Source organism: Hirundo rustica, chromosome 3 (assembly GCF_015227805.2).
Source record: "Hirundo rustica isolate bHirRus1 chromosome 3, bHirRus1.pri.v3, whole genome shotgun sequence".
In the NCBI taxonomy this organism is placed as follows: Eukaryota; Metazoa; Chordata; class Aves; order Passeriformes; family Hirundinidae; genus Hirundo; species Hirundo rustica.
The window spans coordinates 62,493,798-62,507,343 of record NC_053452.1 but is presented as its reverse complement, the minus strand read 5'-3'; the positions used below and the strand labels follow the sequence as shown (position 1 = coordinate 62,507,343).

Genomic DNA, 13,546 nt, shown 5'->3' with positions numbered 1-13,546 from the left:
TCTAAGTGGGGTCTTACAAGAGAGGAGGGGCAGAATCCCCTCCCTCGCCCTGATGGCTACATTGCTTTAAATGCAATCCACAACATGGTTGGCTTTCTGAGCTGCAGGAGCACATTTCTGGGTCTTTTCCAGCCTCATCCGTCAGCAGCACCCCCAAGTCCTTCTTGGCAGGGCTGCTCTCCATGTGTTAACCCCCCCCAGCCTGTACTGACACTGCAAGTTGTCCCAACCCAGGAGCAGCACCTTGTACTTGGTCTTGTTAAACCTCATTAATTTCCCATGGGGCCACTTTTTGGGCTTGTCCAGGTATCTTGGATTATCTAAGATTACCACATAGAACTACGGATATGACACGTGCCTTAAGATCTGTATCCATCTGGACTGGTATGGAAACCAGGCAGGCTATTGTCATGCATCTCAACAGCAGGAGAACATACGTTTGGCCAAGCTACTTGCTCCTTGAATGTCTTTGGACCTCAACTCTGTTAAAATTTTTGCCTATATTCTCTTCAGCATGTGCAACATCTTCAGCAGTAAGGCAGGTCAGGAAACGCACTAAGTTTTGTAGCATCAGATTGTTCTGAAGTTGTTGACCCTCACACTCTAGTTACCCTGAAATCTAGTGATTATAAAATAGGGCCACAATAGCTAAGAGGAAAAAGGAGAAAAAAAAAAAGAAAAAAAAAAAGAAAAAAAAAAAAAAGACTGCTGTGGATGAAAAAAAAAAAAAACAAGCAGTTATGCTGTTTAAACTTCAAAAACTCATACCAGATGAATCAGCCACTTGTGGCTTGGGAATGAAAGGAGAAAGTCCATTGCATCACTGGGCAGCTGGGGGTTTGGAGGATTGTTATCTTGGCAAGTAGTGCGAATACATGCTACAGGCTATGTTCCAGAAAAAAATGTGTCACTTTTCTTGAAAATGAGAATGATCTGCTCATTTGCATAATATGGCATGACTGTATTGTTGACAGAGCTAGAGTAAGGGAGTTCAGAGCCTGGGGCATGCTCCTCTTCCTGGTTTCTTTGCTCAGCATGGTTTCTTTGCGTCATGCTGTTGTTGTCCAGGCCACATCACGAGGAAAGTGCGACAGACTTTTAGTCTAAGAGGGCTAAAAATGCCTCTGAGAAGGGTGTGGACAGGTGGGAAGGAGAGCAACACAGTGTGGTGGCACTTAACCTTTAGGCTTTGTCCCTGTACCTCAGTGGGGTACGGAGAGATTGGGGCACCAGTACTGCAGCGCCAGTGCTGACGGTGATCCACTAGCCAGGAAAATGCCAAGAGGTCAGACAAGGCTGTGAGGGGTGTGAGAGAACACTGTGGCACGTTACAGCAGTGGCTTGCGGTCTTTTATTGCAGCTCTTCAGCTTATTACAGTGTAGTGGGGAGGATTTGTGGTCCGTGGTGACAGTCACAGTAGAAGCAGTGGGACCCTTCCAGAGAGGGGCCTGTTACATCAGTGCCTGCAATCCCAACAGGAGAGGTTCCATGTCTCCTCTTGCTCCTTTTGTTCTCCCATGGTAAATGTCTTCATGGGAGTGATGAAAGAAATACAATCATCACAAACGTCTGATGCCAGACTCTCATCCCTCTGGGATTTCCATGAGGCCTACCCTGTAATACTTTCCCCCCCCGCCATCAAAGTGAAGCAGTTTGCACAACCAGATTTTATGTTTTCCTATGGTGTTTTGGGATTTCAGCACCCAAGTCCTCTGTAATTACAGCTGAATATAATAGGTGGGACTAAATGACAATGCTTAAAGCATAAGAAATCTGTCACCTGTGGTAGTTAATCCATGTCAGCCATGATAATCTAAGTAACTGTCTGTCATATAGTGCTTTTGAGTACCAAGGCCTCCCGAGCCATGGCCAATGCTTCCTCCCGCTAATCCATAAAATACAGCTATAGATCTAGTGGAAATACCACATCTGATGAGATAATGCAAAGGCTTCTCTGAAATACCCTGGCTTGTTTAAATAGATGTATTCAGACATGGATTGCATAAATACAGACACAGGAATTTCTTTGATCTGGGGCTATAAAATATATTAAAAAGAACTCAGCACCTTGAATCTGATTAGACATGTAATTATATTGTTATCCCAACTAATTTCATGTCTGCATTTAATTTGAACTACTGCACTTCGAAAAATTATGGCAAGTCTCTAGACTTCCATCGATATAGGAATTTGCTATTATTAGATGCAGCAAGTTATCTCCCGTGTACCAGAAAACTCACAGTGCCTGCAGATCAATTATTCCAGTACAGTTGTCTGTACAAAGCTTTAGTTCCAACATAAAAGCTGCTTTAACACCAATTAATTAATTTATTGTAATATATATTGCAAGTATTAGACACTTGTAATAGATGTAATATATAATATCAGATGTATTAGATTCTCACGAATACTTCTCTGATATATATATATATATTCTCTTCATAAGCAAAACACTCTATTGGAAAATGTTTTATCTCCTGTCTAAAAATACTTATCCTTTTTTTTTTTTTTTTTTTTTTTTTTTTTTTTAACGGTTGCATTGAGTCTGTAAGAATCCGTACTACATCGGGGAAGTTCACCCGCAGGCAAGATAAAGCAAAGACAGAGGGTGCAGCGGCAGGAAGGGCACGGGCGGGAACTTTAGGACACGACCGGAGGGCGCGGAGAGGGAACCTGCGGCCGCGGGAGCCGCTCCCGCCCCGCGCCCGCCTGGCGCGGAACCGCGGCGCCCCCGCGCGGGCGGCACCGGCACTGCAGCGCAGCCCGGGGGACAGGCAGCCACCGGCGCCGAGGGATAGACGCGTAACCGGGCGTGCCTAAAATGTTACCGGCTACAGCCCGGGAGAACTGTCTAACGAGAGCATCCTTCGTAAATGAAACCGAAATTCCAGGGGAATATAGTCCTCCGGGTCATGTTATTGCGTGGTTCACTTCTTCAATGAGTTCCAGTCTTAGTGATGGCCTTGCCTTGTCATCTTCAAAAGCAAAGTCGGTCAAAAAAATACGCAATGGTTTGGCTTGAAAGGGGCCTTAAACGTCATCCAGCACCCCTGCTGTGGGCAGGAACACCTTCCACAAGACCAGGTTGCTCCAAGCCCCATTCAGCCTGGCCACAAACACTTCCAGGGATGGGCCATACACGGCTTCTCTGGACAACTTCTTTCATTGTCTCGCCACCCTCATGATAAAGAATTTCCTCTTAATATCTACTCCAAATCTCTTCTCTTTTAGTTTAAAACCTCCCCACTTTGTTCCATCACTATCTGTTCATATAAAGAATCATTTTTCATCTTTTTTTTAATAAGCTCTCTTTAACTACTGAAGGGCCATCTCTTATTCAGAGATGAACTTGTAAACATAATGGCCCATGTCATTTTTGTACTTTTCGTTTCACAGATAGCCAAATGCCCAAATTTCCAATGAATTTCCATGATATCTGGCACACAGTTCAAGGTACTGCTATGAAGTGCATTTCAGCAAGTAGAAGAAAGAAGAAAAAAATATTCAGGAATAATCTCAGGGAAAAAGAGAGAAGGGAGGGTGAAAAAGAGAAGGGGAGGGTGATGTACACGAGAATGGGGCTCCAGCTATATCCCAGTGCTAGCGGAGACCTGCTAGTAGAATCTTCTCTTGGGTCTAAACTGAAACACAGTCTGACACTGTCATACAAAAATTCCCATTTTTAAAAATAGTAGTGAAAGGAACTAAAGAACTGGCAAAGATGACTTTTCTATGCTCTATTGCTTTACTGTAACAGTATAGGTGTAGAGAGCAGGTCTTTCTACAAATGACAGCAAAATGGAGGTGGTAACCTTAAATCATGTACAAAGCTGCGCAGAGGACTCCAAACTAGCTATCCTCAAAGTAGAAGAGAGTTAGGACTCAGTTTTAAATACGTTCCAGAGATCAGTTTTCCTTGTCATTTGTAAAGATACCGGTCTGATTAAAACAGAGACAGTAAAGCCGTGCCTAGATAAGTCTCTAGCTAGACAAAGATATCTTATTCTTAGCATATCAACACGCGTATAAATACATATATCCTGGCCCATGACTGAATGGGAAACCATTACATATCATTCCAACATACTTAAAGAACTGTGGCTGCGAAGTCACAGCTGAATGATTTTGGCTAATCACCAAGTGAGTAATGTCAAACACTGAATGTCTGGATAGTTTCCATTCAAATAACATTTCATCTTGGGCCAACAGTATTTACAAACCACTGGAATGAAATCCCATACTGTCATTTATCCATTAGTAAGAGACAGCATTACAGCTGGGTAAGATGCAGCCTTACTTCTGCATGGAGATGTCCCAGTTCTCCCAGTGGTGGTAGCTCTTTCGGAGCCTCCTATGTCAGTTCTGCAGGTCTGCCCTGCTCACCTCTGCACATCTTAGATGGCATTTACAAATTCAGAGAGGGATTCTCAGGTATGTGGGTGTGTATTCAGGTAAACTCTGACTGGTTCCCTGAAATTTAAGGTGTCATTTTACATTTAAAATTTTACTGTTTGAGAAACAACAAATGATAAAGGCAGATATTGGTCGCTACTTGACTTAATGTGTGTATGTAAACCTTCCCTTCCTCTCTGATTCCAGGCAGTGGTGATAAAGAATGGGGAAGCTGTAAAATATTCTCATAGAGCCACACAACAAGAAGGAGATAGAGCATATTCTCACATCTTCATCTTGCTCCTTCTTTCTGCACTCTCTTCACCTGAGTCTCTCTTCCTTTATCTGACCTGTATCTTGCACCTCCTCGGATGGTTATCTGTTCTCAGAAGAAAGCTACTTCCCCTGCAGCTACTCCCTCATTGTGACATACTCCCACAGAGCTCAGTGAGACATCAAAACCCACTCTCTTTGGTTTTGAGGCAGGAATGGACAAAATTTATAAAAATTTAGCACCCTCAACAGCAAGAGTTACTGCGAAGTTTGTGTAACTACCCCCACACCAGTGCAGGAAAGCCTGGATTACCTCTATTAAAATTTAAAACCAAAAAGTACTCTCTCTGTAACAAATAAGGATAGATTACTTTCACTAGTATTTTTATTGGGATATCATAAAACAGAGTTTAGCCAGATGTTCTTCAATACTTGTCCAGAAATCTCTCCATGTAAGGAGGCATATGGGTCAGTATGACATTCTATCAGGAAAGTCTCCAGAGAGGTTTTCTTTGAAGATATCATTGAGATTCATCTAACTTCCGGTTGAATTTGAGCTGCATAGTTCAGTAGTTTCACACCAACAAAATATCTTATCTGTTTTAGGCTAGTGTGCACTCACAAGTTCAAGCCAATGTCATACCTGCACTGGTTTGTAAAGCTAATAGAAGAAATGGAATCATAGAATCATATAAATGTTTTGGTTGGAAAGGATCTTGGAAGATCATCTCTGCCATGGGCAGTGACATCTCTCACTAGATCAGGTCGCTCAGAGCCCCATCCAGCCTGACCTTGAACAGTTCCAGTGATGAGTTACCCACAGCTTCTGCGGGCAGCCTGTTCCAGTGTTGCACACTCAGTATAAAGAATTTCCTCCTCATGTGCAAGCATAAATGCACTCTATTATATCATCTCCATAGCCAATATACAAAGTTTTAATGTTCCTAAGGGGACAGGATGCTTTACTGGAGAGGTCTGTAGCAGCAACAAATTCCTCAACATCTTACCTTATTAAAGCAATAAATTAGTTGAATACCTCATTTTGTGACAACGGTTGAGAGTCTGATTTGAGACACATTTTAGTGTGAAGACTGTCACACACACCTGTGCTGGAGCAGACACTTTGTCATGGGATTCATGTTGCAACACCAAGAATCCTCTGGGATGTGGGTGTGGTGATTAGATATTTCCAAATACTAATGCTAGTGTCCACCTCCTAATGGGAGCTGCTAATCCAGGGCTGGTTTCACAGGTTATGGCAAAGTGAGAGACTCAGAAATTGCAATAGTCTGAGCAAATCTTCTAATGTGCCATCATTTCTTTCAGGGAAAAAAAATAGGGAAGAGAAAAGAAAAAAATCCAACAAAGATGAAAGCAAGGAGACAAGACAGGAGAGCAAAGGGCGAGCAGCCCGAAGACAGAACCGAGAACAGAGGGAAAACAACAACAAAACGCAGCCGAAGAAGAGGAAAGCCCCAAACAAAGAACAGGACCTGGCACCAGTTGAGACTGCACATTAGTGGCCCTCCATGATTGTTTAAGTCTTATGATGCTGCTATCTCTACCAGATCGCCCTGACAGGTGTTCCAACCATTCAGGCTGCAAATGGACAATGCTACCAGTTATTATTAAACTTTAAACAACATTCCAAATACTTCCTATATTCTCCAAGCAACCATAGTTTATTAAAGAGATTGACATGAGCCAAGGAAAAAAAAATCTAAAGATGGGATACTTTAAAACTGTTATATTATATGCTTCCATGCATCTGTAAAAGGCAATTAAGAAATTTTGTATATATTAATAATAGGGTATAAAATATAGCAATATAATAATGAATGACATTCAGATGAACAATGTTCTTTTTCTTTGTAAAATATTTTTCAAGTTATTGTTTAAGTATGAGGCAAAAGATATGTCTAAATCAAAGACGAAAATTGTATCCCTTCATATATTGTACATAATTAAGAGGAGGAGGAAAACATTTCTGAAGAGCCAGTAGGAGCCCAAGGTTTTACAACCTCTGGCAGAGCAGGAAGGGATTGCCCTGTGTTTTCCCAGTCCATGCTCCAGATATGGGTGAGAAACATCAGGAGAAAGCCAGCAGGGCTTCAGCTGCTGAGGGATGAGAAGCAGAAGCATCTGCAGCTTTGAAGACTGAATCCCTGAGGCAGAAAGAAACTGAGCTGAGCTTGAATAACACTCTTATCTGTGGACAGCACAATGTTTTCTGGTCTGAACAGTGGTACCGTGTGCTGTTTGATGCTTTTTATACCTATGTGTAACTTAAGTCTACATTTCAAATCTTCTGGTGAATGACAAATCGTATTTGTAGGAGACAACGTTGAGTTAATAAAAACCAGAAAAATAGATCATGTAAGTATGTGTTTTTCACAGTGATGGTGTCACTTTTTCTGTTGGGGAAGGGAATCATTTCATAGCTGCACAGACAGGAGAGGACACAACTTACATCCACGTTGTGTTTCTAGCAAGAGAGTATCCATGAAAATAATTGTACAAACATATACAAATTACAAACTTCTGTCCAATTTTACTCAAATTCCTATTCTGATTCTTCTCTCTGACACAGCAGAAGTGAAAGTCTCCACTGCTCAGAGGAAAAACTGAATCCTGTGGTACTGTTCTGGGTATGTTAGAGGCTAGAGAGGCCCATCAGTGAAACACAGATTATGCTGCACGCTGAGTTGCTGCTCAGAAATGGACTTACCCTTTACAGGAACATGTTGAGGAACCAACATACCTCACAGTTTGTGTTCTGTTGCCGTGTTTTGCCCAATGACAGCTGTCACGGGGGTAGCATCTCACCCATTATGGAGCATGGACTGGAACAGGTAGCAGGAGTCAGTTCCCTGCTTATTCACTGCTTCTTTTTCTCACGGTGAGTTTGACCTTAAAAAAGACCCTGTCCAACACTAAAGCCTGTCTCTCAGTCTGAGGACACCTGAATGACAGGCCTCAGTGACTTTCCAAGGAATATCCTATTTATCCAGACAGCAATGTAGGATGGTGTCCTACAGTTTGCTTTGCAAGAACTTTGTCTTTAATGATACATGTAGATGCAGTAGTCAAACCCCATGGTGTTTAAGGCTTCCACAGTTGGCTTCCTATGTTCATGAGAATTAATTAAAACTTTCTGTAACCAGTCCCTGATTTTATGCATTTATTATATTTTTGCTGACAAGAAGACCGAAAGGCTGAATTTTACAGAGATGAGCATCATACACAAGTAGCCCTCCTCACACACAGTGGAGGCTGAATGGGTGAGAGAGCAAAGCAGGGTGTGCTGACTGCCTGTGAGGAGCACCCGGCAGTGGGAGACTGGAGCAGGGGTGACTATTTGTGAGCTCCCAGCTCCATTGCATGACTTGTTTACACCTTCCTCCTGAGAGGTCTGGTCTCAGTCTCCCACTACTGATCCAAGCAGCAGCACTCAAATCCCTCCGCCAATATCTTCCCACCTTGTTGGCAGCAGCAGCTGAGGAGGAGCTGGTCTTAGAGTAGTGGAGGGTGCAGAACCTGTGTGCAGCACTGAGGCTCTGGGTGATACTGATATAGAGAGAGGAAAGGAGAAATCATCATGCTGCCAGACTCAGAAGCTGGCACCAAAAGATGAGGTGCAAGTAGAAGTTCTGGGCTGAGAGGTGTTGGTATCACAACAGAAAGGGGAACTCAGTGCTTCAAACCCTCTCCTGCAGCTGCAGTCATTCATCTCTCTGCAGTGCTGGTGGGCAAACAGGGACATTCAACTTCTTGGAAAGAATTTACTGTTCAATTTACTTCCTCCAAGGACAGGTTTTTGGCTAGATGAAGCATCCCTACTTGGATTCAGCAAACTAGGTCAGCAGCTGGACCACATGAATAGTTGCACTCAGGGAAGATTTGTCTGTAGCTCTTAAAACTAACCAGTAGGATTGTGTATTTTCCCTGCCTTGATTAAATATAGGAGCTAAATGGCAAGGGAATTTGGTATGGAAGAGTGGCTTTTGATAGAAGCACAAACAAAATCTATAAAAATGAAGAAGAATGGCATTTGATAGAAGCAGAAACAAAATCTATAAAAATGAATGAAAGTGTTCAGAGAATAATTAAAAAAAGAAAAAGGAAAACAGCAAAACTAGATGCTATTCTCAGAATGTCCCTAATCTCAGTTATTCTCTAATATAACACTTGGAGGAGTCAAAGGAATGCCATTTATCTGGCAAAGATAAACAGAAGACTGGAAAAGCAGTATCAAGTAGTTCAGGAATTACAGACTGGGGGAAAAGAAAGAGGGAGAAAGGAAAAGAAGGTAATTTAGGATACAAATGTCAGCTGTTATACAATGTCACATCACAAAAACCTTTATTACAAATTCCCTGCTTACGCAAAAGGCAGTGACTAGTCTGTTTTACCAAGAGCAGAAATTGGAATGCTGTTACCTTTCAGGAAGGAATAAAAATGTAAACAGAATTTGGCTCACAGCAGTAATAATTTATAGCATTAATACCTGAAAAAACATGCTACCTCTTTCCTGGAAATGAACAAGGAAGTTGCTGTCATGTTGCTTCCTCCCACACACAGAAAAATGTTTGATAACTTGCCTATAGCTATGGTGAAGCATTAAGAAGTATATCCAAGTCACTTGGGCAACTAAAATTTTCTCAAGTCCTGGTACAGAATGTAGACCACCCTGCTGGTAGGTGAACTACTCAATTGGGACTCCCAAGAAACTGAAGGAGAATATGGACCTTTGTAGGCCGAGTGTATTGCAATAACAGCTTTTGCCCATCCAGTAACAAATGTGTAAAATCAGGAGCTAATGGTCTTACAGGCCAGTGAGAGCCCGTGGCAACTCATAGTATGTTACTGGAGACAATCTGATTAAGCAGTGGGAGTAGCTGTGACCCATCTGTGCAAAACTTCTTCCCTGACACTTGTTTCCCAGTTAAAAAATACCTCAGAATCTTAAGAGTCTATTTTAAGTGATTCCCAGAGAATTATGAACGGTTTCTCTTGAAATGGGACCTAAATTGAACGGACATTAATTATAAGCCAAATTCATAATGTGTTAATTACTAAAGGTTATATCTGAAATAAAATACTAAATATCAGTTAAGGCCACTAGATAAACACAAATCGAGTGCTATATCTGACACTTAAGCTGCTCAAGGAACTGTCATCAGTAACAGGGACAGAAAAAAGGAAACAACTGTTATGTCCCAAGCTTCAGATCTGTCTGATCAAGCTGTAGCTTGTTCTCTCACCTGAAGATGTGAATAAAGGAATCCACTGTTAAAGAGTTTAAGTGCTGAACTGGTGGACCCTTCACTGATTTTGTCCCAGCAGCTTTATTTTGAGCCACCACAGCAAAGTTGTCAGGCAGACCAATGCACTAAATAAATGACAGGTTTTTCTGTACCCAGTAGCAAAGTGTCAGCAGAAGAACCTGTCAACAGAACGGGATCATCATCATCACCATCATCCCCCACAATGAAGGTCTTGTGTCTCTACCAACAGTCTCTGCGTACTTGTGGCTGATGTGCTGACGGGAAAGCAGCGCATGAATATTGTTATTAATTCAGAAGAATTCCTCTATAGCCCTCGTGAGTCACTATAATTATTTTTTGTTTCTGTGGTTTCAGGCTCTGAAGCTTATTGAAATTTCTGATGCAGCATGAATTTACCATGACACTTGTACTTAACAATGCTATGCATTTTTATTTGCAGAGGCAGCACTGGGTTTAGTTCACGTGGTTCACATGAAGCTGCACAAATTCAAACAAAACCCTCTGCAGAGGATGACATAACAGCTGATCATAGGAGCTACTCTTCAAAGCCACATTCTGCAAGCATGAGCTGCAGCTTCAGTCTTTACTAAGTCCATCAGCAAGGGCTTGGTCACATTTTCAGGCTCAGATCTGCTACTTCACTGCTGTTATTTAGCACAAAGCTTACTCATTAAAGACCTTTTGCTCTTACAAGCGAGCACACTCTGCAGTTACACATACGTAAGTGATTTTCTCATGTGGCCTCTTGTTAATGGGAAGTTGGATTTTTCCTAGTGTTTTGCAATAATTTGGCATAGCTTAAAGAGAAGTCAGCGTGTTTGTTCACAATTTTAATAATGCATCTCTCCCTTACATCTTCCTCTCCTAACTTCTCTGTGATACTCTTAGTGGGTTTATCTGCCCTTTCAGATCTGGAATGCAAATTGCATTTAAAAAGCAAGAGTACCCGTTGATCGGTTTGATATGTAAATTTCTGTGTTTTCACGCGCAAATTCGTGTTGATAGTGTTTTCTACAGGGCTTCAGGGTGTTAAAAATCTCCATATTGAAAAAAAAAAAGTGAAACCAAACAGTCTTACTGGCAGACTCACCTCTAATCAAGGAATCTCAGCCTGGGGAAAGGAGGGTAGGGTAAGCAATCCCTCCTGGATAAAATAGGCAGCACAACTTCTGTAGTCTCTACTGTGGAAGAAGAACAAATTCTGAAAATACCACAAAAATACGAGGCAATATAGTAAGGACAGGACAGAATAAATTTGTCAGCTGGTCTGCCACCTTTAAAAGGATGATGTGAACAAAAGTAAACTAGTAACAGCACCCATATTTTATTGTATAAGGGGGATAAAGCACTAGGATAAATGATCCCAGAATGAAACCAATGGGATAAATTAATTTAGTTCTTGATGTGCATATAGAAAGAAGCCAGAGATGAGACAAATTAATGCAGAGAAGGGAACAGAGTGCTGGCTGGCTGCAGATAAGCAAGAAGCTGAAAAACATGCTGTCACTATTATTTAATCTATGCATGGATTAATCTCTACTCATTTATAGTCTACTCCAGTACACCTGTGTCTAAACAGGTTATTAAAGTTCATACAGACATTGTCCAGGGAGTGCCAGTACCATAACTATTACCTTGCTCTGGTAAAACTCCAGTGTTTTCCCAGAGTATGATATTAAGGAACTGCTTTTGTGATTTTCAGGTAATTTTTGTGACTGAAAAACAGGAGGGCAGTTCCCTTCCTATTTTAGGCTATAGCACAAAATACCTGGTTTTACAAATGAGTCAGTCCTTACTATATCATCCATGTGCTGTTTAAATACATAGCAGTTCATAAAGGAAGATTCCACAAAAAAGAAAAATGTGGGTAATATTTCTTATGGAAAACAACATAATCTGCTCAGGGCTGTGTTCCTTTTTCATAAGAAATGATGTATTGGTTTAGTCTGCTGTCAAAGTTGAACAATGGTAGAAACTGAAAAACATCTCACAGCAGAAGCACAATTCCAAATGGTAAAGGAGGTTATTTTTCACAGTGATGCTTTGTTCATAAAAGAAACCTCCAGTGAGTAAATTACAACAGAATCTGTCCTATAGCAACTTTAATAATTCTGTTCTCTGGAAACAGGGTTTACAGTTTCAGACAACAGGAGGGAACTAAAAATGAGTAAACGATGTCCAACACTGATGGATAACCAGATATTCCTGTAAGTTATTGGAAAAGTAATATCCAAAATAATAAAATAATGGTCATCCTTTTATCAGCCCTTTCCCCACACTGTTACTCCTAAACTAGATGATAAAAAAGCATCTAGTTTCACAAGCTAGAGACCAAATAATAAGCAAGAATGTGTCAGTCTGTTTTTAAACCAGGAGATTTCTTGAACAATGGCTGAAGAGCACAGTTCTGTCATGTTTGGTGACAATGGCTCCCACGTCAGAGACTTATGTCCTGCTGTCACTCTGTTCACTAATAATACCTGAGATATCACTGCTCTTCTAATGTGTCACTTCCATTGAAGAGTGACTTTGACCATTCACAGAGTGTGATGAGCTTTTATTTTTTCCAGATGCTAGTTACCTTTCTAAAACACTTTTCTACCCACCAGCCCCTGCCTCCTGTTCCATAGATGTGCCTCATGTAGGATAACTAACACAGTTCGGCTGAGAACAAGACTGTGTGGTTTGGATGTCTCATGTGCTTGCGTGTGTGACTGGAGTCAGGGATGGAAGGACTGGCAGAGACTGGATCAAACACCTCTAAAAAAGGGAGGAAATTAGATGAGCCAAAATGATACTATAAAACACCTTGAAAGCCTGGGGGAAATAATTTGTGTATTTTAGTGTCTTGTAGTCATCTTTGAGATGAATCCCAAGGGTAGAGCCTGACCTTGTAGGCGACAGCTTTGCCCCATTTCGACACCTTCGGAACATATTGTGCTATTTCTGTATTATTTGCCTCACTACGGATGCTCACTCCCTTCCTAATGGGATTTGTAACAAATGAACAGTCTTCTTGAATGTTAATTAAGTTGTTTACATTATAGTTAATGAATAGTGAGGGCTGAGCCACCTGCTACTCTCCATCCTGACAAATCCTCTTTGGAGTACCTTTTGGTGATAGCTTCCCAGATAATCTTGAGCAAGAGCACATACTCCTTATGAATCTTTTTACCTTGCTGGCATTATCTGAGCTCCAGTAGTGCATCAAATGATGTAATTAGCATCCCTCATCTGTGGTTTCTTTTCACAGCCTGTTTCCTACAACCTTACATTTGCTGTGCCAAAAGCATTACTGAAGTCCAGACATATTTTACTTACTGCTTAGATGGAAAGAAAAAGAAAACCAAGTATTCTCAGTAGAAATCTTGCTTGAGATATCAAATTCTTGTTTTGGTTTGTTTTCCTTTTTTACACAAAAGAGAAATGTCAACACAAGAAAAATATCTTAAGCACACGCACCAAGAGACTTACATTTTCAAAATTAATCCCAGGGGAAAGAAAAGAATGATGATTAAAAGTAAGTATTTGAAAGTCAGCTGGGCACCTTAAGCTGAAATTCTAGTGCACCATTAGGGGGCCATCTCAATGT

At 41.2% G+C, this 13,546-nt stretch overlaps 1 protein-coding gene across 2 annotated transcripts in view; it reads left to right on the top strand.

The window, feature by feature from the left end:
• The window catches only part of RSPO3 (R-spondin 3), a 58,509-nt gene extending 51,473 nt beyond the window's left edge, over positions 1-7,036 (top strand). For both annotated transcript variants that reach the window (XM_040059302.2, XM_040059301.2), the window contains exon 5: positions 5,993-7,036. In XM_040059302.2, coding sequence (XP_039915236.1) covers positions 5,993-6,186 — 194 coding nt within the window. In that variant the 3' untranslated portion in view covers positions 6,187-7,036. The remainder of the gene's footprint in view (positions 1-5,992) is intronic.
• The last annotated feature ends 6,510 nt before the right edge of the window (positions 7,037-13,546 follow it).